The 25,774-nt window shown below is 46.8% G+C and overlaps 1 protein-coding gene across 1 annotated transcript; it reads left to right on the forward strand.

Moving 5' to 3' along the window:
- The first annotated feature begins 822 nt into the window (after positions 1-822).
- Positions 823-18,506, forward strand: ZNF84 (zinc finger protein 84). Its single transcript, XM_040987196.1, has 5 exons — positions 823-901; positions 7,993-8,134; positions 13,446-13,572; positions 14,157-14,252; positions 15,314-18,506. Exons 2-5 carry the CDS (start codon positions 8,120-8,122, stop codon positions 17,287-17,289), a joined length of 2,214 nt encoding a protein of 737 aa, XP_040843130.1. The 5' UTR covers positions 823-901; positions 7,993-8,119; the 3' UTR covers positions 17,290-18,506.
- The last annotated feature ends 7,268 nt before the right edge of the window (positions 18,507-25,774 follow it).

The raw sequence follows: 25,774 nt of genomic DNA on the forward strand, positions 1-25,774 counted from the left end.
GGACGACTTCCACTCGGCCTCCCGTGTAGCTCCCATCTCCATCTGTTTCTTCCGCACTTGCTGTAACTTATTAAAACTGATGGGGGTGCTGATGCAGTAGCCTAGTGGCTGAAGTCCTCGCCTTGCACACACTGGGATCCCATATGGGCACCGGTTCTAATCCCAGCAGCCCCACTTCCCATCCAGCTCCCTGCTTGTGGCCTGGGAAAGCAATCGAGGACAGCCCAAAGCCTTGGGACCCTTCACCCAGATGGGAGACCCGGAAGAGGCTCCTGGCTCCTGGCTTCAGATCGGCTCAGCTCCAGCCGTTGCGGTCAGTTGGGGAGTGACTCAGTGGACGGAAGATCTTCCTCTCTCTCCTCTTTGTATATCTGCCTTTCTAATAAAAATAAAACAAATTTTAAAAAACTTCTGATAGAAGCGGGTACCCCTGCAGTGGACACTTGGGGGACATCAGTGACGGCTCCCACCGTCTGAGGAAGACCTGGGCTGATCCTGGCTCGAAGTTCAAGACTAGGCTCTGGCCATGCCGGCTCCGAGTAAGTGGGCCAGCGGGAGAAGCTGCGTGTCGGAAACAAATCAATGCAAATTCAAACCTGAACTCTGTTCGTGCCGCCCGCCGTGGCTCACGCACTTCCGGGCGCAGCGGAGCACTCTGGGAAATGTAGTTCTGGTTCCCCGCGCGGTGGGCTCACGCCGTCTCGCGTCTCGCCGCCCGCGAGGCCCGAGTACGCGCGCGCCCACGGAGTCCCGCCCGCTCGGGAGCGCACAAAAGCTCGCGGCCGCGCGAGGCGTGGTGCGGCGTCACGTGACTGGGGGCCGGCCGCGGCCGTCGCTTCAGTCACGCCGCGGGAGCGGCCGTGGCCGGTGCGGGGGAGCCGAGTACAGTCGGGAGCGGAGGGTGAGTGCGGTGCCGGGTGGGGGACACTGACGGGAGAGCCCTGGCGACCGGCCCCCGGTTCTCGGGCCTACCGGGTGGTGTGGGGCGGCTGCTCTTCAGGGACAGCGGGTGGGTTGTGCGGGTCTTGCGTTCTGCGGAGGCCTCCCCGCATCATCCGGGGCGGCGCCCCTCAGGACGGTGACCCAGGCCTCCCGGGACTCGGTGGGCGCGAAGCTGCCGGACCAGCCCCCAGGTCGGAGGGCTTGCAGGATGGACAGCCGATCCGGGAACCCGGCTGCCCCAGGCTGCGGGAGCCTTCTGTGGAGGCGTGTGTGGAGTGGGGGAAGCGTAGCTTTGGTCTTTTCTGATTTTGGAACCAGCCCTGCAGCTTTCTTTGGCCTGTGGGCTTCCTTTTTCTCTGCCTTAGTATATATATATTTTTTCTTCAACGGTTAGGTGTGTGCATTTACTTGCAAGGTAGAGGTGGGGAGGAGATCTTCCATCCTCTGGTTCGCAATGTCTCCCAATGGCATATACTGAACCAATCTGAAGCCGGGAGCTAGCAGCTTCTTCCAGGTCTCCCATGCGGGTGCAGGGTCTCAAGGACGTGAGCCATCCTCCGCTGCTTTCCCAGGCACATCAGTAGGGAACTGGATCCAAAGTGGAGCAGCCAGGGCTCGAGTGCCACCTGTATGGGCTGCAGTCATTGCATCAGATGACCGGAGTCCTTGGGACCCTGCGCCTGGGTGGAAGACCTGGAAGAAACTTCTGGTTTCTGCCTTCGCGTGGGCTCAGCTCATGTCATGGGGGACATTTGTGGAGTGAACTAGCAGATGGAAGATCCTTTTCCGGGCCTCTCATGCAGGTGCAGAGTCCCAAGGCTTTGGGCCATCCTCAACTGCTTTCCCAGGCCACAAGCAGGAAGCTGGATGGGAAGTATAGCTGCCGGGATTAGAACCAGCGCCCATATGGGATCCTGGCGCGTTCAAGGCGAGGACTTTAGCTGCTAGGCCACGCCGGGCCCAACATTAATTTTTGTTCTAAGTGTAAAATGTAGATGTACTTAAAGTTCTGTCAACTGACCCTTGAAAGCATAGCTGCTCCTCCTGTTGGGTCTATCTCTCTTTCTCCGGGGTACGGGGCAGACACTGTTGCAGAGCTCCCGTGGTTGCTTTACTCCTCAGAGCCAGGAGCCAGGCTCTCTGGGCAAATCTTGTCTATAGTGATGGGGAGTCAACTGCTTCCTCTGAGGTTCTGTACTGGCAGTAAGCTGGAACCTGGAGCCAGGCCTGAGCATCCCATCCATGCATTCTGACATGTTGGATGCAGGCGTCTCCACTGCTAAACCAAACACCTGTCCCTTGTGTTCATTCCTAACGTGCTGGTGACATTTGGCACCTCTGTCCTCCCCACCTTGCCATCTTGAAAAGGGGCTGTGGTCCCAGGTACCGGGGTGAATTCTACACTTGAGGTGTACCGATGCCGCTTTTTAATTTAGTTACAGTTTTGGGGCAAGTTGCTGAACCTCTGTATGCTGTGTGTTACTCTGTCCTGGGTACTTGTATGTTGAAAAGACAGGATGATGGGTAAAACAGTGGAAATATGGTACTGTTAGGTTGCTGACCACCCTTGAGAAGAAAAATATCAACAGGTTGTAAAAGTTACAAAAAAGACTTTATGGGAGTTGCTCTCAGGCACTGTCCATGGAGCAAGGAAGAAAGAGGGAAGGGAGTGGAAACGGCAAGCTAGCATGGGCTCTGTTTAAGTCCAAATGAGGTCAGAATATCCACCTGAATCTAAGTGACCTGTCTGGTTAGAGGCTGAGGTCTGGAGTAGGCCCCGGCCCCCTCCTACAGCAGCTATCAGGTATGTGTTGGAATTTCCTTAGAGCTTTGGGAGATCATAAAGGTTGTCTGCTCTCCTGATGATCAGTTGAGAGGTTTTAGGGTAATATACATACTGCAAGGTAATATACATACTGCTGGAGTTACATGAACCAGGTCTCACAATGACATGTTTGTTTTTTGTGAATTTGGGGGTTGTCATGAGATGGTGGTGTGGCAGGCTTATCCCCCGCCTATAGCACTGGCATCCTGTGTGGTATCTGTTTCAGTCCTAGTGGCTCCACTTTTGATCCAGAAGCGGATTATGGGATTCTGGTGCATCTATCCTGAGGATGTTAGTTACTAGGCTATCGTGCCAGGCCCTTCCTTTTTTTTTTTTAAGATTTATTTTTTATTATGTTTTTATTGGAAAGGCGGATAGACAGAGAGGAAGATCTTCCGTCCAATGATTCACTCCCCAAGTGAGTGCAACAGCCGATACTATGCCGATCCGAAGCCAGGAGACTCTTCGGGTCTCCCACATGGGTGCAGGGTCCCAAAGCTTTGGGCCGTCCTCGACTGCTTTCCCGGGCCACAGGCAGGGAGCTGGAAGGGAAGTGGGGCCGCCGGGATAGAACCGGTGACCATATGGGATCCCGGGCGTGCAAGGTGAGGACCCTAACCACTGCACCACTGCGCCGGGCCCCAGGCCCTTCCTTTTTAATAATGATTTATTTATTTTCATTGGGAATGTATTTAAAGAGAAAAGGAGAGACAGATTTTTCATTCCCTGGTTTACTCCTCAAATGGCCATAATGGCTAGAGCTGGGCTAGGCTGAAGCCAGGAGTTAAAGAGACTCTATTCAGGTCTTTTCTGTGGGTGGCTGGCCCAAGTACTTGGGTGTCTTCTGCTGCTTTGCCAGGCAAATTAGCACCGAGCTGAATCCAAAGTGGAGCAGCCGGGATTCCAACTCTCATCCCACCGCGGATTGCTGATGTTGAACACTGATTTAGGTCATTATGCCACAATGCTGTCTCTGTTAAATTCTTTTTTTTAATTGTATAAATTTTATTTTTGATACTTTTTACATATTTGATTAGGGTGCAAAGGGTCAAGGGCTACAGGAAAGTGGGTGAGATCATTATTTTCACATTCTGGTTTTTTCCTTCCTGTATCTAGGGGGAGGTGAAAAATAAGGGGAGAAGCCACACCCGGCCTCCCAATCACCCCAGGTTCCCCAATGTCAGGCGTGCTCCAAGGGTCCTGCTCAAGTGGTTTTGATAGTTCAACAGTTCTGTATTACTGCTGATCTTGACACTCCAATCTCGATAAAACCTCTCCAGACTCCACTGGCTGACATAGTTCACCTTAGATTCTCTGTTTGCCCAGGTATCCAGTGCCAACTCTTGGCTGGGGAAGTTGATGGATTTGTTCTGTCCTTCGTCTTCTGTTATGGTTCCAGGTATCCTCTGCAGGCTCCAGTGTACTGCCATATCCTCCACATGCATCTGGATATGCTGTCCACTGCCCTGTCTAGGCCACTGAGGAGGCCCAGTTCTAACACATGCATTCCACAGTCAGACCATGGATCCTGAGATTATCTCCATGGTTGGAAATCTGAGTCCAGTGTTCAGTTGGTGGAATTCCCAAATAAACTTCATCTGAGCTGATCCCAGACCTGATTCTTGTATGTGCATGCCATTACAGGGTCTGGTACTGTCTTTCGCCCAGATCAGCATGGTTCCTGTGCTTGCCAGTATGTACAGCATAGCCCTGTCTGTCCAACATCCCATTCAACTCTCATATGTGTCAGTGGGCACTGAAGCCTAGTTCAACTTGACCAGCCTCATAATCCAGCCCACACACCTGCCAACGGGTACCACTCTGTCTAGCCATGCCTGTCCCAGTCCTGGTTCTCATGCTTACTAGTCAGAGTGGCAACCCAAGAGGGAGGTGTCCATTGTTTCCCTACTGGGTCCACTCCCACTCTCGGATCTTGCACTGTGCAGGTGGTACTGCAGTTTAGCTTGACAGAGTTTTCCCCTGTGCCAACATCTGCTAATTGATGCTGCGGCAAAGCCCAGCCAACCCTCACCCACTCTGGCTTATGCATGTATCAGTAGGTACAGTCTGCCCAGCCTGGCTTGTCTCCAGTCCATTTACATGCAGGCCAGCAGTTGTTGTAGCCCTGCTTTGCCTGGACTACCCCCATCCCAACTCTCACACTCACCAGTACAGTCACTGCAGCTCCTTGCAGATCTCCTACTGGGTTTGCCCACTCTCCCCTGTGTCTCACGTGTGCTGGTTAGGCACTGAGACCTGGACTGGCATGGCCCACCTCACCTCAGCATTTGCCAGTGGGTGCTGTATCCTGGCATGGCCTGGCCTGTCCCCGGTTCCAGCTAACACTGGTGGGGACTACAATCTAGCGAGCTCAGCTAGCCCCCGTCCTGGCCCTAATGTGAACTGGCTGGTATTGCAGGCTGACCTGGTGTGACCCACACACCATTCTGGCTCTTAGATTTGCCAGTGGGTGGTATGAACTGGTCCAGGCTAGCTCATCCCAGACCTGAGCGAAAGGTGAACCTGGTGCCATAACCTGGCCTGGTCTGGGCTGCTCCCTTTCTTGGTTCTTATGCTCACCCACAGGGACTGTGATCCAACAGAGGAATTCCCCAAGCTCCTCCATCAGAATTTCTTTGAATGCCAGATGTGCACACTGGTGAGTCCATGGACCAGCCCTATTTAGTCTACCTCCTGTCCTAGCTGATCCTGACTGGTCCTTATGCATTTTGGTTCTTACCGTTGGGTGCTACATCCCAGCCAAGCCTAGTCCATACCCAGGCACAGTTCATGCTTGTCTCAACAGGGATAGAGACCTAGCCAAGCCTGTCCTACATCTGCCCTGGTTCTCATGAGCACCAGTGGGTGCTGGAGTCTAGCCCAGTCTGGCACACCCCAGACCCAGTCCACATCTATGCCAAGGGACACTGCATCCATGTCCAGACCAGACTGCAGCCCGCAGCCCCCACTCCGGCCCCACCCCTACACTCACCAGTGGGACCCACAACCCAGCCAGAACATCCCCTTAGCTCCCCAATCAGGCCTTATCTCTACCACAGATCTTGTGCATGCCAGTGGTTGCTCTGATCTAGCTTGGCATAGGCCCTTCCCTGTCTTGGCCTTTGCCTTTGAATGCTGCAGCCTGGCCTGGCCCAGCCTGCCTCCAGTCCTCTTACTGGTGGGTGCTGCAACCTGACCCTGCTCAGTCTGCTCTTATCCCTGGCTCATGCAAACCAGTAGGTATGACAGCCTAGCCTGGCATGAGCTGCATTCCATTCTGGTTTCTGCACTTGCCAGTGAACTATGATTTGCTTGGCTCTGCCTGGCCTGCAACATACTTGCCAATGGATGAAACTATCCTGCCCAGCCTGCCCAACACCAAGGCCTGCACCACGTGCTCATCAGTGGGAGCTGTGACCCACTAGGAGGAGTTTCCCAGGTTCCCCAATTTGGGATACTCCCAAACCCAGATCTCACACATGTCAGTGGGAACTTGGCCCTCACCCAACATGACCTGCCCCATCTGTCCTGGCCTTTGTATGAGCTGGTGTGGCTTGGCCTGCCCCATACCCTGTTTTAGGATGCTCATGCGGGCGCTGCAGACTGGACCTGGCCCACTTGTTCCCAGCCTCAGTACTAGTGAGCATCAGTGAGTTCCATGGTCATGTCTAGCTCAGCCCATCAGCATCCCAACTCTCAAGCTAACCAGCAGGACTTGTAGTTCATAGGATTGGGCTCACATATCTCCACAGAATCCACACCTAGACCTGGTTCTCTTGTGTGCTGGTTGGTGTCATAACCCAGTCTAATGTGACCCATCCCTTGATCCAACACTCAATGTCAAGTACTGGGATCTACCCCTGCCAGACAGGCTCCCAGCCATAGCTTACATGTGCACTGGCATGTGGTGGTCAGCCATATCCCATGCTAACAAGCTCAACCCAGAACTCCAGTGTCCTGATTGCTCTACATCCCATCCAGTTCCCTGCTTGTGGCCTGAGAAAGCAGTAGATAATGGCCCAAAGCGTTGAGACCTGCACGCACATGGGAGACCCAGAAGAGAGTCCTGGCTCCTGGTTTTGTATCAGCTCAGCTCCAGCCATTGTGACTACTTGGGGAGTAACCAGTAAATGAAAGATCTTTCTGTCTCTCCTCTGTAAATCTGACTTTCCAATATAAATAAATCTTTAAATAAAATAAGAGTGTTGATTTGCTTGTTCACTGGGTGGCTGAGAGTGGGCAAGAACCAAAGCTAGAAGACAGAAATGGGCATTTGATCCACATGTCTGACAGATTCCCAATTGCTCAAGCCACTACTGCTTCCTCCCAGAGTCTGTGAGGAGAAGAGGGGGATCAGGAGCTAGGACTTGAGTATTAGACTCAGGTGTTCTGGTGTGGGATTAAGGCATCTTCACCCTGCAATGAGAATTTAGGATTGCTTATTAAATAAGCAGTTTTTCAGATTACAATTGTACTTAACTAAATTGCCTGGCACAGTAGCCTAGTTGTTAAGTCAGTGCCTTGGATGTACCAATTTATGTCCTGGCTATTCCACTTCCCATTCAGCTCCCTGCCTGTGGCCTGGGAAAGCAGCCAAGGACAGCCCAAAGCCTTGGGACCCTGCACCCACATGGAAGACCCAGAAGAAGCTTCAGGCTCCTGGGTTCGGATCAGCTCAGCTCCAGCTGCTGAGGCCACTTGGGGAATGAGCTAGTGGATGAGAGATTCAGAGGATGGAAGTGGCCATAATGGCTGGAGCTGAGCCAATCCAACAACAGGAGCCAGGAGCTTCTTCCAGGTCTCCCTTGTAAGTGTAGGATGCCAAGTACTTGGCAATCGTCTACTACTTTCCCAGAGCACAGGCAGGGTGCTGGATGGGAAGTGGAGCAGCAGGGAGACAAACAGGTGCCCATGTGGGATTCTGGCTGATGCAAGGCAAGCATTTAGCCACTGAGGCATCACACTGGGCCCAAAGAACTTTTTCTTTACAATATTTCAATGTCCACAGTGAGCCCAGAAAGATTCTCCCAAGTGTTTCATTTGCTATATATGTATCTCTTTATGGACATTCCTATAACCTGTTTCTATCTTACAGGGGCTTAAAAAGGAAACATCTTTCTGGCCAAGCCTTAGATGATCATGAATTCCTGTTTCCTAACCAGAGAAGAGATTCCAGGCAGAATGAGAATGTTGTAGCTGTAGTATGTTTGTTCTTGTGTCCACAGTTCAAATAAGCCTGCTTCTCTGAGATGTGAAAAGAACCTGCAACAAGAAAGTTGTTGCCAACACCTCCGGGCAGAGCCTTGGGGCAGACAGAAGAGCCAGGAATAAAGTCATCTGACATAGAGTAAGATGGCCGTGCTACAGGTGAGTAGGTTGCTTGTTCCTCATCAGAAGACTTGAAGAGAATCTAAACTGGCTAAGAAAGCAGAGGTGAAGGACCTCACAGCAGATTAGGATGGATCAGAAATGCAGCACTGAGATGTTTGTCATATGTCCCTGAGAACACTTACTAGCCATAGTATCCTATGTAATTACTGAGTTTGAATTGGGAACTTGGCCTTCAGGTTTGTGGCAGTTGTAACGAAGAAATATGGATGTTTATGTAAGTTTCATAATTTAAAAAATAAACTGATTCCTCACAGGAAGTATCATTTGATCATGTGTTACTCATTTTTCCTTGGTGAAATTGGTGAATATATGATAAAAAATGTCAGCATTGTGTCATATGGTTAAGTCCACAGCCTGCAATGTCAGCATTCCATATGGTTCCTGATTCTAGTCTAAGCTGCTCCATTTCTTTTTTTTTTTTTTAATAATAGATTCATTTTATTTTTTATGATGTTTACATAGTTGAGAGGGATGCATGCCCATGTGGACCACTGATTAAGGTGGGGAAGGCTGAGGAATGGGAGAAAGTGGATGAGACAATTGCTTCCAATCTCCTTTGTCTTTCCTGTGAGAGAGAGCCTGCATCAGTACCCAGGAACGGGGGATGGCCGCCCGATCTTATACCAGAGTCCCCATTGTGGAGGATGTTTGAAGGTACTGCTGAGTCATTTCAATAGTTCTGAGATCCAGCTGCTCCTCTTCTAATCCAGCTCCCTGCTGGTGGCCTGGAAATAACAGTGGAAAATGGCTCAGATGGTGGGCCTTTGTTACCCACTTTGGGAGACCTTGGTCAAGCTCTTGGCTTTAGCCTTTGGTGCTGTTTGCAGGGTGGATCAGGTTATGGAAGATCTCTTTCTTTTCAACTCTTGCTTTTAGAAAATAAATATATATATCGTCTCTCGACCTTTTGGCTAAGATCAAGTACAGAAAATAAATATATAGATAAGTAAATGTCATTAGGAGGAACTGGGATAAATGTATGATCTTACGGCTTTTCTTAAAGTGGTATTCCTCAGATATAACACAAGGGTAGACTGTCAAGCAGGACTTAGTAACAATTCATTTATTTTTCTAAGTTGTGAAGCCTAATTCGGATGCCAAACGTACATGAAAGAGAGTACAGTTTGTTAGTTATCATCAGCTGATGACATAAGAGCACAGCTCAGGGCAGCAGGAGGACATTCAAGCTGCTGGGAGGCACTCCCTGAGCCCTCCCAGTCACAACCTCTTCTGACAAGGCGAATGAAGACTGTCACTTCATTGCTTTTCTTTATATTTTTAAATGCAGTTCTTTGATTTTATTTGCTGTAATATCTACTCATTTGTGTCTTTTATAAAAATATATATATATGTGTATTTTTTTAATTGTAAAGTCAGATACACAGAGAGGAGGAGAGGGAGAGAGGAAGATCTTTCGTCCATTGATTTATTCCCCAAGCGGCTGTGATGGTTGCGGCTGAACCTAATCTGAAACCAGGAGTCTGGAGCCTCTTCCGGATTTCCCACGTAGGTGCAGGGTCCCAAGGCCTTGGGTCGTCCTCTTCTGCTTTCCCAGGATACAAGCAGAGAGCTAGATGGAAAGCGGGGTCACTGGGATTAGGACCAGCACCCATATGGGATCCTGGTGCGTTCAAGGTGAGGACCCTAGCTGCTAGGCCACCACACCAGGCCCATAGGGTTTTTTTTTATAAGTGTTTGTTTTCTTTGCCTGGTGTTGCACTGGCTGGAACCTCAGGGCAGGGTAGAGTGGTGCATTATTAGGGAGTATCTTTGTTGTGGGCTCTGCTTGCAAGATCTAATGGTGGTGCCCTGTGGCAGTTTTATGCTGATTCTGATGTCAGCCCCCCTGAGTTAGTCCTCTGTTGCCAGCTGTATGTCTGGGGATACCCAGACCTGATCAACTATAAATTCAGTAAGATTCCTTTGATTTGATTTGATTTGAGAATTGACTAGAACAACTCATAACAACTCAGGGAAGCATTTACATGGGATTGCACTTTTAGTACTTAGCATGTAAGTCAAGGCCCTTTAGTTGAAGAAAAAGATAAACAGGGCAGAGTCTGGAGGGTGTTGACGTTAGAGCTTTCATGCCTGTCTCTTGTAAGAAGAACCCGTGATGACGCTAGACGGATTGCTGTGTTGACCATCCAGGACGTCACTTGCGTGTGGAGTCTGACTGCATAGGTGTCAGTTGGTCAGCTGACAACTGATGCAGCTCCCTGCTAATGGCCTGGCAAAGCAGCCAAGGGTTGCCCAAGTGCTTGGGCTCCTGCCACTTACATAGGGAAGGGGAGGAAAAGTTTGTATTTGTTTTTCATGTTTGTTTGTAAGGGTTTATTTATATGAACAACTTAGATCTTCCATCTGCCAATTCACTTCCCAAATGGCTGCAGTGGCCAGTGCTGGAACTTAGAGCTTCATCTGAGTCTCCCATATGGGTGCATTCCTGCTTAGCATAGGGTTTTGTTTCCTCCACTTCCTTCCCAACACTTGTTCTTACATTTCTGATATAGCGTTCTAGTGAATATAATGTAATAGCCTTATTTACTCATTTTTTTGAGTAATATGTGTGCTGCATCATCAGCCTGAGTTAATTCAGCTCCTCACAAGGTGGCAGGAACCAGCTGGGCAGCGTTGGGGTTGGTGAGAAGCTCGGGTCAGGAGAGAGTGGGAACGGCACTCAGGACTCCGGGGTAGGATGACAGCGGTTTCACTACTCCCTTGGACTTTCAGCCATTCCTGTATCTTCACTGGTGAAATGCATTAATGTATTCTGCATGGTTTTAACTTGAGTTGTCTTTTGACTATGGATTTGGAAGAGTTGCTTTAATATTTTGAATTAGGTATGTTGTCAGATATAATTTACAATTATTTGTTTTCAGTCTGTTTCTTGCCATTTCTTTCTATAGAGCCATGTTTAAAAATGTAAACATTTCACATATTATTTTACACTTGAGAATGCTATTCTGTCTCCTATTATAGTTGTCTTGTATATCATCTGTGTGAGTATTGAACACTCATATAAGATGATGTTGCAATTTTTTTTTTTTAAAGATTTATTTTTATTATTTTTTCATTGGAAAGGCGGATATACAGACAGGAGAGACAGAGAGGAAGATCTTCCGTCCAATGATTCACTCCCCAAGTGAGCGCAACGGGCCGATACTATGCCGATCTGAAGCCAGGAGCCTCTTCCGGGTCTCCCACGCGGGTGCAGGTTCCCAAAGCTTTGGGCTGTCCTCGACTGCTTTCCCGGGCCACAGGCAGGGAGCTGGAAGGGAAGCGGGGCTGCCGGGATTAGAACCGGCGCCCATATGGGATCCCGGGCGTGCAAGGCGAGGACCTTTAACCACTTGCGCCACTGCGCTGGGCCCGATGATGTTGCAATTTTTGCTTTTAACCATGAAATAAACTTGAGAGGAGAACAGTAGACTGTGTTATTTGCGCTCGTTTTTCTAAGTTGCCTAGTGGTGCTATTTCTTTTTTTTTTTTTCCTACTTATTTATTTATTTTATTGGAAAGGTAGATTTTACAGAGTGAAGAAGGGACAGAGAGATTTTACATATGCTGGTTTATTCCTTAGGTGGACAGAATGGAAGCTGGATGGGAAGTAGACAGGACACGAATTGGCACTCATGTGGAAGGCAGCACCACACACCCAACATTACCTTAGCCAGCTGTGCTAAGGCACTGGCCTGGGACAGTGTTCCAGCTCTGTCCATTTGGAAGTTTTTTCCTCTTTGTTGTTCAAATGTGTGTTTTTTATAATTGACTTCTCTAGGTGTAGAGTATGCTTTTTTTTTTTTTTTAACTTTTCTGGTAGTGCTGATTTTTTTTTTTTAAGATGTATGAAAAGGCAGACATACAGAGAGAAGGAGATACAGAGAGAAAGATCTATCTTCTGTCTGCTAGTTTACTCCCCAAGTGGCTGCAACAGCCGGAGCTGAGTTGATCTGAAGCCAGGAGCCAAGAGCTTCTTCCAGGTCTTCCACACAGGTGCAGGGTCCCAAAACTAGATTGCTTTTCCACACCACAAACTGGGAGCTGGATGGGAAGTGGGTCCGCCCGGGTTAGAACTGGCACCCATATGGGATCACAGCATGTGCACAGTAAGACTAGCCATGAGGCTACTGTGCCGGACTGGTGCAGTAGGTTTTTTAAATGTGGCATTGTGTTATCTCAGATTTTGGGACTAAAGTCCCCTCTTGATCCAATATTTAGATTTCTAAAATTGAACTTTTCTTCTGTTCTTCCCCTTCCTATAAAATTGTTTCATGGTTACAAGAGAGTGTTAAAGGCATTCTACCTGCTCCCCCTCTGCTGTGTTACTTACTCTAATTAACACCATATCCTCTGTTAGTCATTAACAGTGTTAATACCTGCTCAGCCCTGTTAGGGTTTTTTCCCTTGCTTGAGGTGCTGCTTCTAAGAATGCCTTTACATGCCAATTTTCATTGGAAATACTATTAATTTTTAACAACTATCCTGAAACTTTACCTTTTTTACAGAGCCCAGCATAACATAGAAATAAGGATACTGTCTCTGCATTTTTCCTCCATATACTTGAGAGGGACATCAACATTGTTTCCATTCACTAGTTCATTTACCTCATGCATACAATGACCGGGACTGGGCCAAGCCAGGGCTAGGAACCCAGATCTCATTCAGGTCTTCCATGTATGTGGCCAGACCCGACTTCATGAGTCAGTGTCACTGCCTTAACAGGGTCTGCGTTAACGGGCCAGAACTCAGGTTTGAGCTTTATACTCTAGTATGGACCCCAGCCTCCCAAACAGAAGGTCAAGCACTCTTCCCCCTAAGTCCTAGAAGAGTGCAAAGTGGCATTTTATCATGTAAAATATAATGAAGGGGGGCCAGTATTACCATGTAGAAGGTTAAGTTGTGCCTACAATGTCAGCCTTTCATATGGACATTGGTTCTGTTCAGTGGAGCTCTCTGGAAAGCAGCAGCAGCAGATGGCCCAAGTACCTGAGCCCTTGCATATGAAAGACCTTTAGGAAGTTCCTGGTCCCTTGCTGTTAGCCTGGCTGTTACAGTTTTTTGTGAAGTGGATGGAAGCTGTCCTTTCCTGTCTCTGTAACTCTGCCACTCTGCCTTTCAAATATATAAACAAACCATTAAGGGGAAAATATGTACAATGTAAAGGTAGGGATGTAGTAGGCGTTTATGTAACCTGCTGTGATAACAATGTCCAAATAAACTGTTAGGTTTTCTCACAACATGCAGTGATCACTGCTTCAAATTTACCAGAATTGTGCTCTTATAGGACTCATTTTCATTTGGAGATTTATCTGTGGACTTCACCCGGAAGGAATGGCAGCTGCTGGATCCTCATCAGAAGAAATTATACAGGGATGTCATGTTGGAGAACTATAGCAGCCTAGTGTCGCTGGGTAATAAAAAAGCTTCCTCAAGTACCTTGAACTGTGCCCAATAAATTGCTTTCCCCTTTTTTTAGTTACTGAATGCTTTGAGCTCTGAAATTTTTACCAATTGTGTACTTAAATTAGGTTAAAATTTATTGAACAATAACAAATGCAAAAACATTTGTATTTCATTTTCTAATAATGAGATCTTAAGTTTGTTTTTATCTCTGAAATTAACTAAGTAGTAATTGTGGTAAGCCTCATACTGTATCAGCTGTATTGATTGCTTTGCACAGATATTGATTCCTATAGTCTTCAGTACAATCCTGTGTAGAAAGTATATTATGAGAAAATAGAAGCCAGGAGTGGTTAAGTAAGTTTCCCAGGACTGATAGCTACATGGAAAACCACGATTTTAACTCCGATGTGGCTCAAGGCTTGGGCTTGAATTGTAGCAAATTGTAGCAGTCCTACATAGAGACTGTTCTCTGCAGTATAGTCGTGAGAGACCTTGACCTTGCGAATTGAAGGCTGACTGTGGTATGAACTTACTTATGCTTCAGAAGCCCTAAAGCTTCAGCAGTTGAACCTTTGTGATTTTCCCTGAACAGGGTATAAGGTTGTGAAACCAGATATTATCTTCAAGTTGGAGCAGGGAGAAGAGCCTTGGATAGGAGATAGAGAAGTTCCCTGTTCAGATAATACAGGTAAGCGCGTAACAACTAGGTATGGAGGAAGTTGAGCCTCTGTTGATCAGTGATGTGGTATGTCTTAAAAAGTCTGCGAGATTTCTTAAAAATCCTCAAGCCTTTAGTGGTAATTCAGAACAGTTGATTTTAGCTACTCAAGTAAGTCACATTTAGATGTTTTGTTAGCGTAAAACCAAATATGTCTGTCTTATGTGAGTCCTGACATTGTTCCCTATGTTTCACATCTGAGACTTGGGTGTTTGGTTTTCTTTGTCCTGACTTGTTTGATCTGCTCTGTTGCTCCTTCCTGTATAGTCAGAGATGCCACTGCTAGTACGCTGAAAACTTGGATTTTACTAGTTTAGGTGGACCTGGTCTAACCTGATGTCATCTTTAAGTTGGAGCAGGGTCAAGTATCAAGTGATCCTGTTTCTCAGCTCATTTATGTATTTTTTTTAAAGATTTATTTTATTTTTATTGGAAAGGCGGATATACAGAGAGGAGAGACAGAGAGGAAGATTTTCTGTCTGATGATTCACTCCCCAAGTGAGCGCAACAGCTGATGCTATGCCGATCTGAAGCCAGGAGCCTCTTCTGGGTCTCCCACGCGGGTGCAGGGTCCCAAAGCTTTGGACCGTCCTCGACTGCTTTCCCGGGCCACAGGCAGGGAGCTGGAAGGGAAGCGGGGCTGCCGGGATAGAACCAGCGCCCATATGGGATCCCGGGCATGCAAGGCGAGGACCTTAACCACTTGCGCCATCGCGCCGGGCCCTCTCAGATCATTTAATGAGTGATTCTTCCAGCCTTGTTTCTTTGTTGCTCATTTTTCTTTGTGTACCTTTTACATTCTGTTTGGTAAATATATTTGTCAGTAGCCAAAGATGACCTATTACAACCATTTTCCAGTTTTCAGAATTTCTTTTCTTTTCTTGGAGCTAGAAGATAAATGTTATTTTTTTGTACTTACTTTGTACTAGGAAACTAAGCCTTAGAAAACAGTCATTCCCTCACTATATAGCATTTTAGCCCTCCCTCCCCTCCCCAAAACACAACCAACCAGGTTTTTGTTTCTCTTCTAGAAAAAGTCTGGCAAGTGGATCATCGCATGATGTGTCACCAGGATAACCAAGACAAACTTAAAAATATGAGAAAAGATTATGAATGTGATGCTTTTGGAAGAAATTTGGGCATGAACCCTGTTACTTTAAGGAAATCAAACAGTGAGAGTGACTTAAGTGGATTGATTTTAAAGCATCATTTAGATTTGCTGATACCAGAACCAGATTATGGGAGAATAGAGTCAGATGATTTTACTGTGTTTGATAAATTGTTTCGACCTAGCAAGCCTGAGGAAGCTGATAGATGGTTTAAACACTGTGAATTTGCTAAATGTAATCATGAAAGCTGCAAAAAGTCCCAGATTGTCATATATCACAGAACTCGATTAGGGGAGAAACTCTACGAATGCAGTCAGTGTAGGAAACGCTTTAGTAAGAAATCAAGTCTCATTAGACATCAGAACAGACATGTCAGAGAAATAGCCTATGGCTGTGGTAACTGTGGCAAAACCTTTCTCCAGAAGTCACAGTTTGTGACACATCACAGAACTCATACAGGAGAGAAACCATATGATTGTAGCCAGTGTGGGAAAGCCTTCTCTCAGAAGTCCCAGCTCACATCCCATCAGAGGACACATACAGGCGAGAAACCCTATGAATGTGGAGAGTGTGGAAAAGCATTCTCCCGGAAGTCTCATCTCATATCCCATTGGAGGACACACACAGGAGAAAAGCCCTATGGATGCAATGAATGTGGGAGAGCCTTCAGTGAAAAGTCAAATCTGATTAACCATCAGAGAATTCACACAGGAGAGAAACCTTTTGAATGCAGGGATTGCGGGAAAGCCTTTAGTAGGAAGTCACAACTTGTTACACATCACAGGACTCACACAGGAACAAAGCCCTATGGATGTAGTGATTGCAGAAAAGCTTTCTTTGAGAAGTCAGAGCTTATTAGGCATCAGACTATCCATACTGGAGAGAAACCTTACGAATGCAGTGAATGTAGGAAAGCATTTAGGGAGCGGTCAAGTCTCATTAATCATCAGAGAACTCATACAGGAGAGAAACCGCATGGGTGCATCCAGTGTGGGAAAGCCTTCTCTCAGAAGTCCCATCTCATATCACATCAGATGACACACACAGGGGAAAAGCCATATGTATGCAGCAAATGTGGGAAAGCTTTCAGTAGGAAATCTCAGCTTGTTAGGCACCAGAGAACTCATACAGGAGAAAAGCCCTATGAATGCAGCGAATGTGGGAAAGCTTTCAGTGAAAAGCTAAGTCTCACTAACCATCAGAGAATTCATACAGGAGAAAAACCCTATGTGTGCAGTGTGTGTGGGAGAGCTTTTTGTCAGAAGTCGCATCTCATATCACATCAGCGGACACACACAGGGGAGAAACCCTACGAGTGCACTGAGTGTGGGAAAGCCTTTGGTGAGAAATCAAGCCTTGCGACACATCAGCGAACTCACACAGGAGAAAAGCCCTATGAATGCAGGGACTGTGAAAAGGCCTTCTCCCAGAAGTCGCAATTGAACACTCACCAGAGAATCCACACTGGGCAGAAACCCTATGAATGTTTTTGTGGGAAAGCTTTTTTTGAGAAGTCAGAGCTAATTAGACATCAGAGAACTCATACGGGAGAAAAGCCATTTGAATGTAATGAATGTAGAAAAGCCTTTAGGGAAAAGTCAAGTCTCATTAATCACCAGCGAATACATACAGGGGAGAAGCCCTTCGAATGCAGTGAATGTGGTAAAGCCTTCTCTCGGAAGTCGCATCTTATACCTCATCAGAGGACACATACAGGTGAGAGACCTTACGGATGCAGTGAGTGTCGGAAGGCCTTCTCTCAGAAATCACAGCTTGTCAATCATCAGAGAATTCATACTGGGGAGAAGCCGTTTCGATGCAATGAATGTGGGAAAGCCTTCTCACAGAAATCACAGCTCATTAATCATCAGAGAACTCACACAGGGAAGAAATCCTAGGGATGCAGTTCATGGAGGTCATGCAGGAGGTTGTGCAGGGCATGCTTTCAGCATCAGTGCAGACTGGAGTGAGCTGAGCATGCAGTGGATCTCAGCCTTTCACACCCTACTCGAGCCTTACAGAGGAGGAAATTACATCAAAGTGAAGTAATCCTCATACTTCTTATCTGAGACCTTCCCAGAGGTCATGTTTCACTAATTATTATAAATATTACCACAAGGGGCGAGGGAAAGTTCTATAGATCCAGCAAGGGAGGCTGTATTTTTATCAAGAAGTGACAGTTAATTGCATGTAAAGAAATACTAAATATAGGACAAACATTAGCCAGTAATCCAATTGCATTTTATTTTGGATGGTTCAAGTTACAAACCTTGAAGACACTAGAAACCTGTGTCCCTAGAAATAATGCTTCAGAGGGAAGATATATACTTTCATAGATGGGACCAAAAATAGCCACTTCTGTTTGACAGATACTCCTTTTGAAATATGAAATGTTAAAACTATGTGACTGATTTAATCACCGAATCATCTGAGAAACTTAATTGCATTATGGCTGTTTTCCTTTGTCACACATTTAACCTTTTGGTATCACAGTTGCCAGTTTACTTGGGAGCATGAACTACATACATTTTACAGTGCCTCTGATGTCTGTCATAATACCAGTTTTTCTGTGTTGTTACTATAAAAATGAGGAATTGATACAAGTTGGCTATTGCTGAATGAGTGGGTTAAGTAACAGTACCATACTTTTTTCTAATTTGCTGTCACATATAAGAGACCTGCTGTTAGTAGTAGCTTCACTAAGCACAGGAACCACAGAATAGCAGTAGTAATGTATATAATACTGCGTGATCAAAAGAAAAGTACCTCCACTTAATCACTCAGCACTCAGTGAATGGTAGTAGTGCTGTGAATGACTGTTTTCTTCAGTGAGAAGCGTCAGTTAACCAAGTGTATTTGTCTTAAATGCCGTGTAGCCCAAGTACAACTTATGTTATGATATATGAGTGTTTTGTGCTGCTGTTACTTTTGGTGTTTCATACACTATCTTGAAAGTTAGATGGATAAGCTGCATTAATAATCATTGCTTAGAAGATATAAAATATAAAGGATTTTGTGGTGAGGAAATACCCTTTACACATTCATGGAAGTGTATTTTGCCTTGGAAATTTCTGTGATACTGAACAAATATTAAATAAGACATTATTACTTGAAATATTTGTGTTTTCTTTGAACAGTTGTATTATTCATATAAAGAACTTCCCACTAGTAAATCAGCATTATATAAGTATGCTTTTCTTTAATCATGCATGAACTGATTTGGCTAATTTATTTTATTTACATTTAAGAATATTATGTTTTATGATATAATTCTATAGGCTCTGTGGTTGCCCATGCCCTTCCCCAAGGTCCTTTCCCCTCCCCCGCCCCATTGATTTCCCCTCTAGTTTTACAATGGATGTCCTTCATGAATCGTCACAAGTCCATAATGCTGTTATTGAAGGGTTTCCCGACAATATAGGCATGGACATTGTCAGAGAGTCCATCATCTTACTGTTAGGATGTATTCAGTTTGACTTGGCTAATTTACAATTTTGTATTGGTGGCTGAAAAAAAGTAATGTGTATAGTAATTGAATTCAGAAAAGTCCAACAGCTTGATTCCAAACACAAGACTTCTTTTTTTGCACAGATTGTGTCGTCATGATGTGCTGCACCATTCATTCTAGCAGTGTTTTTATCAGTTTTCTGACATTGTTGAAGAATTGGGACTTTCAATGAAAGTAATTCTCTATGCCAGCCATTTCAGTAGCCAAGAAAGAAAAAAAAAACTGTATTTGCTCATGGTGATTTTGAGACCATCTGATCATATAATGTTCTTTTTTCATACTCAGATTCATGGGCTGCCTCCATTTCTAGTATCAAAGTAATTTTACTGGATTCTTTTAGATATGCTTTTTAAGTGAATGAATAGCAATAGGGAGGTGTTTTGTTTTGTTTTGAAAATTTATTTGAAAGAGAAGCAGCAGGATATTCTATGCCCTGATTAACTCCTCAGATGGTCTCAATTGCTGAGAGTAGGCCAAATCATAGACAGGAACTTTTTCCTGGCTTCCCCTGTGTGTGCATGGCCCAAGTACTTGGGCTATATTTTGCTGCTTTCCCAGGCATAATATCAGGGAGCTGAATCACAAGTTAAGCAACCAGGACTCAAACTGGGTCCATATGGGATGCTGGTTTTACAGGTGGCAGCTTTAGCTCTGCCAAAACACTAGCTCCCAAGATGTTCTGCAGTGTGATTTTTCCATTTTGTTCCTTTCCTAGCTCCAGAGATTGATTTTTTTTTTTTTTACAATCTTTACACAGTTAATTAGGGCACAAAGTTTCAAGGGCTACAGGAAAGTGGGTAAGGCTATCATTTCCACATTTTTTTTTCTATATCTGAGGTGAAGGGGGAGGTAAAGGGAGAAGCCCCACCTAGTCTCCCACCCATCCCAGGTCCCAAATGTGGGGCATGCTCCGAGGGTCTTGCTCAAGTGGTTTTGATAGTTCAACAGTTATCAGTTGCTGCCCATCTTGCCTTTCCAAGCATGAAGAAATCACTACAGAATCCACTTTTTGACATAGTTCATCTTAGATTCTCCATTTGCCCTGTTTTTCACTGCCAGCATTTGGCTGGGTTTGTTGGTTGATTTGTTCTGTCCTGTCTTTTCTTGGTTAGGGATTTGAGTGCAGCAGTTCAATTGAGGGGATCCCTAAAGAAACTTTGAGGAACCCAGACCAGGTTCTTGTGTGTACTTGCAAGTACAGGGCCGGGTATACTCTATCGCCCAATCAGCTTGTGGTTGTAATTGCTGGATCGGTTCTGTTTCTAGCCCTGCCTTCCACTGGAACTAATGGGTGTTGCAGTCCAATCTGATTCTGCCCAGCACACTCTCAGCCCTCATATAAACCAGTGGGAGCTTCAGCCTAGTCTGAGCGACCCACAATAACCCCCACCAGGCCTGCCTCCTATCCTGGGATTAGAAGTGGTGCCCATATAGGATCTAGGAGCATTTAAGGCAAGGATTTAGCCACTAGGCCACCATGCTGGTCCAAAAATAAATAAATTTTTTAAGATTTATTTTATTACAAAGTTAGATATACAGAGAGGAAGGTCTTCTGTCTGATGATTCTCCCCAAGTGAGCCGCAATGGATGGTACTGCGCCAATCCGAAGCCGGGAACCAGGAACCTCTTCTGAGTCTCCCACATGGGTGCAGGGTCCCAAAGCTTTGGGCCATCCTCAACTGCTTTCCCAGGCCACAAGCAGGGAGATGGATGGGAAGTGGAGCAGCTGGGACTAGAACTGGCACCCATATGGGATCTTGGTGTGTTCAAGGAGAGGACTTTAGCCGCTAGGCCATGCCATTGGGCCCAAATAAATAAATCTTAAAAAAAAAAAAAACCAAAAAACTGTTCTGGGCCCAGCACCATAGAGTAGTGGTTAACGTCCTCACTTTGAACACGCTGGGATCCCATATGGGTGCCAGTTCTAATCCCAGTGGACCTGCTTCCCATCCAGCTCCCTGCCTGTGGCCTGGGAATGCAGTCAAGGACAGCCCAAAGCCTTCGGAGCCTGCATCCATGTGGGAGACCTGGAAGAGCTCCTGGTTCCTGGCTTATGGATTGGCTCAGCACCAGCCATTGCAGCCACATGGGGAGTGAACCATCAGATGGAAGATCTTCCTCTCTGTCTCTCCTCCTCTCTGTACATCTGCCTTTCCAATAAAAATGAATAAATCTTTTTAAAAAAATATTGTTCTAGCATTATCAGCTGCAGAGCTGGCAAAAGTGACATCATCAGAGAAAATTTGCTTTGATCTGGAAGGTGAGCAAATCTATTTACAGTTTTTGTTTTGTTTTTCTTGAAAGGCACATATACAGAGAGAAGAGACAGAGAAAGATCTTTCATTTGCTGGTTTACTCCCCAAGGGACTGCAATGACTGGAGCTGAGCTGATCAGGAGCTAGGAGCTTCTGCCAGATCTCCCAGACAGGTGCAGGGTCCCAAGAATTTGGGCCATCTCTGCTGCTTTCCCAGGCCACAAGCAGGGAACTGGAAGGGAAGTGTTCCAGCTGCTCCACTTTCCATCCAGCTCCCTGCTTTGTAGCTCAGGAAAGCAGTCAAGGAGGGCCCAAGGCCTTGGGACCTTGCACCCACATGGGAGACCTGGAGGAGGTTCTTGGCTCCTGCTGTCAGATCAGCTCAGTTGTGGCCACTTGGGAGTGAGCCAACAGCTGGAGAATCTTACTTTCTGTCTTTCCATCTCTGTAAATCTGACTTTCCAATCTTAAAGAAAGAAAAGAAAAGAAAAAGACAGGGCTAGATACAGAACTGACCCAGTAATTGCAACTTCCAATGTGTGCATAGGTTGATGTGGATGAGACTGAGCTGGACCCTGTACTGGCAAGCACACACAGGAGTCAGGTCTGAGATCACTTCAGATGAGGTTTCTTTGGGCATATCTCCAATGGAACCACTGGACTCAGAACTCCAACCATGAGGAGAACTGCAGAATCAGTGGACTGACTGTGAAATGCATGTGCCAGAACTGGGCCTCCTCAGTGGCTTAGACGGAGCAGTGGATCATATGCCCAGATGCACATGGAGGATATGGCAGTCTGTTGGAGCCTACAGAGGACATCTGGTACTTTAGCAAAGGAAGGAGGGCAGAACAAATAGTGAACTACCCACGCCAAGTATTTGCAGCAAATATGTGGGTGAATGAAGACTCTTAAGATGGATAATGTCAGCCAATGGACCTTGGAAGGATTTTCTCATCCTTGGAGCTGTGAGATTGACACCATCTCAGCTTTGAAACCACTTGAGCAGAACCCTCAGAGCATGCTCCACATCGAGGACCCTGGGTATTGATGTGGTTGGGATACTGGATGTGGCTTCTCTTCTTCTCTTCCCCCGCCCCCTCAGATACAGGAAGAAGAAAAAATTTGGAAACACTGGTCTCACCCACTTTTTCCTAATCCTAGACTCCTCCCACTCTAATTACCTATGTAAACATCAACAAATTTTTTAAAAATGAGAAATTATAATGGGAAAAAATTTCTTAGGGCTGTTATACAAGGTACAGATGTGAGAACAAAATAATTTTTTGTCATATATAAACTTTTACAGAAAGCAAAACAGTTGCAATTCACTAAAAAAGGAGTTGTGGTTTCCAAGAAGTGGGAGATGTTAACACAGAAGAGTAAATAGGTGAAAGTTAGGGTGGTCCTGCAAGCCAGGATGGTGCAAGCCTGAGAAATACTCAGCAATTTACACCCTAGAAGGGTGACTATCCACCAGTCTACATCATTAGGACATCCCGGAAGGCAGGAGGGGAACGAGCTGTTAAAAGATGAGAGGAAACCGGCCTGAGGCCGTCCACAACAGGTGGGCGGGGTACTGCAAGGAGACTCAGCAGCGAATCCCAAGGAACCAATGAATTTAGATAGGAATAACCCCCTGGGCACCCCCGAGCTGCTTTCCGGGCGTCCCTGGCGCGTCCCCCGGGCGCCCGCACTACACTTCCCAGGAGGCCTTCGGCAGACGCGCCTTCGGACGCCGCAGCTCCTGCGTGGAGCCGCAGCAGTGGCGGCGACGCGCGTGACGTCAGAGCAGCGCCGGCGCAGGGCGTGGGGCTCGGCCGCGGGCGGTGAGTCCCGGCCGGCTGATCGCGAACCGGGATCGCTTCGCCTACCGAACCTTCTGGTGGGTCCTGCGAGTGTCGGTGCATCGCGGCGAGATCCGTGTCAGTCCTCCGGCCAGGACGGTGACCCCCTCGGGAGCCCGTGGCATCGGCCGCGGCGCAGTCCGCCTTCCGCGCGGGTCGGGGCGCGGCGTCCGGCGTCGCTTTGCCTTCCCTCTGGCCGCGGCTGTCAGGGCGAGTGGGAGGGCGCCTCGCCACTGAGGGAAACCCGGGCAGAGGACGCGCGTGGCGGGCTGCTGCCCCGTGACGGCTTCCCGAAAGGCCGCTGGCCGCGTCGCCATCGCGGACCTTGTTGGCGGTTGTTGACTGAGGGACTGAGCGGTTGGCGCCCCGCGAGAGGCGTCCGCCGGCTTGGCGCGGGGCCCCGGTGCGGCCCCTGCTTTCCTAGGGCTTGAGGCGGGAGCTGGGTCCCAGGTGGAACAGCCACGGTTTAATGTGCTGTGCCACTGTGCCAACGCGTCTGGATTTCTGTTGGATTAATCTGAAAATGCTGGCAGGTTGTGTTATGTTTGTGAGAGAGGCAGGGTGCATGTTAGAAAGGCAAGGGGTGTGTGTGTGTGAGAGAGAGTGAGAGAAAGGCTGTGTGTGTGTGTGTGTGTGTGTGAGAGGGAGGCAGGGTGTGTGTGTGTGTGAAAGAGGGAGGCAGGGTGTGTGTGTGTGAGAGGGAGGCAGGGTGTGTGTGTGTGAGAGGGAGGCAGGGTGTGTGTGGGTCTGTGTGTGTGAGAGGGAGGTAGGGGGTGTGTGTGTGTGTGAGAGTGAGAGAAAGGCAGGGTGTGTGTCTGTGTGTATGAGATGGAGGCAGGGTGTGTGTGTGTGTGTGTGAGAGTGAGAGAAAGGCAGGGTGTGTGTGTGTGTGTGAGAGTGAGAGAAGGCAGGTGTGTGTGTGTGTGTGTGTGTGAGAGGGAGGCAGGGTGTGTGTGTGTGTGTGTGAGAGTGAGAGAAAGGCAGGGTGTGTGTGTGTGTGTGAGAGTGAGAGAAAGGCAGGGTGTGTGTCTGTGTGTATGAGAGGGAGGCAGGGTGTGTGTGTGTGTGTGTGTGAGAGTGAGAGAAGGGCAGGGTGTGTGTGTGTGTGTGTGTGTGTGTGAGAGGGAGGCAGGGTGTGTGTGTGTCTGTGTGTATGAGAGGGAGGCAGGGTGTGTGTGTGTCTGTGTGTGTGAGATGGAGGCAGGGTGTGTGTGTGTCTGTGTGAGAGTGAGAGGCAGGGTGTGTGTATGTGTGTGTGTGTGAGAGAGAGGCAGGGTGTGTGTGTGTCTGTGTGAGAGTGAGAGAAAGGCAGGGTGTGTGTGTGTCTGTGTGAGAGACGGAGGCAGGGTGTGTGTGTGAGAGAAAGGGAGACAAGGTTTGTGTAAGAAAAAGGGATTTATCAGAGCGAGGGATTTAGGGTATGTGTGTGTGTGAGAGAGAGAAAAGGAGACAGTGTGTGAGAAAGGCAAGGTATGTGTGTATGAGAGAAAGGGACTTAGGGTGTGTGTGTGTGAATGAGAAAGGCAGGGTGTGTGTGTGAGGCAGAAACCTGACTACTAGAGCTGCCAGTGCTGCATGTCGGGACCTCTCGGTGGAGCTGAACTGAACTCTATTCCAGTGTGGCATGTGGGTGTTTCATCTACTAGAACGGATGCCTACATCCAAACCTGTTTTTTTTTTCCTTGTTGTTTCCCTTAGGAACTTTCATGTTATTTGAAAGTATCATTCATTTGTTCAGAGTTGAGGGAGAAAGTTTCTGTTAAAGGCAAACTCGTGAAATGATGACTTCCCTTGGTTTTCTTCAAGTAGCAAGTTAAGCACCAAAGCTTTGTTTTTTTGTAAGAACACTGGTTAATATTGCTGTACTGCTTACAGTATTTTACTTTCAGCTGCAGTACTCTTTCTAGCACTTTAGTCTTCTGTGACATTAGATTTGTACTTAGTGTGGTAGGGATTTCCGTTGTGCTAAATATGTTTCTCTGACTCAAGACTAACATCCAAAAACATGATTTTTGCCTTTTCCCACGTAATACCTGTGTTCTTCCTTGTCTTACACAGCATTTTATCATGAAGTTTGAGTATGTAGGTAAATTAGAACTATGTGGTGAATATTTATGAACCTCTGATCTGGACTCTACTGTTGATATTTCACTATGCTTAATTATAATCTATCTATCTGCATCCATTACTTTTCAAATAAATTGTGAACATCTATACATTTTCCCTAAAAACTTCAAAATGTGTAAATATTATCTAAAATTAGGTTTTTCTTTGATGTAAAATTTGTGTGAAATGCATGCATTTTAACTATGAATTTGGTAAGTTCTGAGAAGTGGACCATTCTTCAAAGAATTATTTACTTTTAATTGAAAGGCAGATTCAGAGAGAAAAAGAGGGTCAGATTTCTTCCATCCCCTGGTTTACTCTCCAAATGGCCACATTTGGGTTCAGCTGAAGATCCACATGGGAGCAGAGGCTGAAGCTCTTGGATCATCTTCCTCTGCTTTCCCAGGCCATAAGCAGGAATCCAGATCCGAAGGGGAGCATCGGGTACTTGAACTGGCACCCATATGCAATGCTGCCACCACAAATGGAGGCTTAGCCTGGTATGCCATGACACTATCTCCAAGAAGTACATCATTCTTTTAAAAAAAAAAAATATTGGAAAGTCAGATATACAGAGAGGAAGAGAGACAGAGAGGAAGACCTCCTGTCTGATGATTCACTCCCCAAGTACCACAGTGGCTAGAGCTACGCCGATCCGGAGCCAGAA

This window comes from Ochotona curzoniae, unplaced genomic scaffold (genome assembly GCF_017591425.1).
Source record: "Ochotona curzoniae isolate NIBS_2020 unplaced genomic scaffold, NIBS_Ocur_1.0 contig_46, whole genome shotgun sequence".
NCBI lineage: Eukaryota > Metazoa > Chordata > Mammalia > Lagomorpha > Ochotonidae > Ochotona > Ochotona curzoniae.

Coding starts and splice junctions, on each gene's coding strand:
- ZNF84 (XM_040987196.1), top strand. Junction 13,573..14,156: donor TAGCAGCCTAGTGTCGCTGG/GTAATAAAAAAG, acceptor TTCCCTGAACAG/GGTATAAGGTTGTGAAACCA. Junction 14,253..15,313: donor TCCCTGTTCAGATAATACAG/GTAAGCGCGTAA, acceptor TTTCTCTTCTAG/AAAAAGTCTGGCAAGTGGAT.